The following is a 1,318-nucleotide window of genomic DNA, read 5'->3' as shown; positions in this document are numbered from 1 at the left end:
TTTTGGGTTTTCATGAGCTGTATGCCAAAATCATCAGTATTAAAACAATAAAAGACCTGAAATATTTCAGTTGATGTGCAATGAATTTAAAATATGACAGTTTAATTTTTATCATTACATTATATAAAATAATGAACTTTATCACAATATGCTAATTTTTTGAGAAGGACCTGTATGTTTTATTGTGTCTTGTAAGCCCATGTGGGCTGGGCACCTGTAAGGGTGTATGACGCATGAAATAAAGACTACTACTGCTAGAATACTCGGTGTATACTGTCTAACACCGTCAATACCTCACAACTATTACTCATCATTGTTTCTAATATGCATGTTCTTAATTAACTCAATACTAACTTACAGTGTCGTTTCACCACAGAAAGGAACCGGTGACCTGCTGAAATATCTAAGAGGAAGAATTAAAGGTGAAGTTTATGTTTTTAACTTCAGAAATATTTAAAACTAAAGACTCATTTCATCCTGCTGCAATGAGCTTCAAATGTCCAATCAGTTCTACAAACAGCTGTTAGTCCAGACACACATGGAGGCCAGAAGACAATCGCTTCAATAAAGAACAGCTGAGTTCAGTAAAAACAGAGAATATATAAGTTTCAGTTTCTTTAGAGTCTCTGATAACAGGAGCAACAACCTATTTAGTATGGCTAGTCAAACTCCTGTTAGAAATAAAACTACTATAATAATTATGTGGTTTTCATCTATGAACTATTTGATTTAATAAATCATGCATGTAAATGATTTTTGTTCTTTTATGGAATATATTCAAGTTTCTTCCAGTCACCTGTTGTTTTGTCCATCAATGTTCAGAGGAGGCTGAGGGAGCAGCTGGGCCCACTGCCATGACGTTACCATCTGAAAGTCTGGTCAACACGCATAACATCAAAACTCTGAAGATGTTGGAATACATGTGAGTCTACAAGTCCTTCTCAAAAAATTTGCATATTGTGATAAAGTTCATTATTTTCCATAATGTAGTGATAAAAATTTAACTGTCATATATTTTAGATTCATTGCACACCAACTGAAATATTTCAGGTATTTTATTGTTTTAATACTGATGATTTTTGGCATACAGCTCATGAAAACCCAAAATACATCTAAAAAAATGAGCATATTACATCCGACCAATAAAAGAAGTCTGTTTTAATGCCAAAGTCAACCTTCAAATAATTATGTTCAGTTATGCACTCAATACTTGGTCAGGAATCCATGGACGCAATCAGCCTGTGGCTCTGCTGAGGTGTTATGGAGGCCAGGATGCTTCGATAGCCTTAAGCTCATCCAGAGTTTTGGGTCTTGGTCT

General features: G+C 34.6%; 1 protein-coding gene across 4 annotated transcripts in view; it reads left to right on the top strand.

The window, feature by feature from the left end:
• Positions 1-1,318, top strand: part of lrrc40 (leucine rich repeat containing 40) — a 28,149-nt gene that overhangs the window by 19,301 nt on the left and 7,530 nt on the right. For all 4 annotated transcript variants that reach the window (XR_001776517.1, XM_008408168.2, XM_008408167.2 and 1 more), the window contains 2 exons: positions 377-422; positions 823-922. Coding sequence is in view for 3 of the 4 variants with exons in the window: in XM_008408168.2 (XP_008406390.1) it covers positions 377-422; positions 823-922 (146 nt within the window). In the remaining variant the exon portion in view is untranslated. The remainder of the gene's footprint in view (positions 1-376; positions 423-822; positions 923-1,318) is intronic.

Source organism: Poecilia reticulata, linkage group LG4, assembly GCF_000633615.1.
Source record: "Poecilia reticulata strain Guanapo linkage group LG4, Guppy_female_1.0+MT, whole genome shotgun sequence".
Lineage (NCBI taxonomy): Eukaryota > Metazoa > Chordata > Actinopteri > Cyprinodontiformes > Poeciliidae > Poecilia > Poecilia reticulata.
This window is presented reverse-complemented; position numbering and strand designations above follow the sequence as displayed.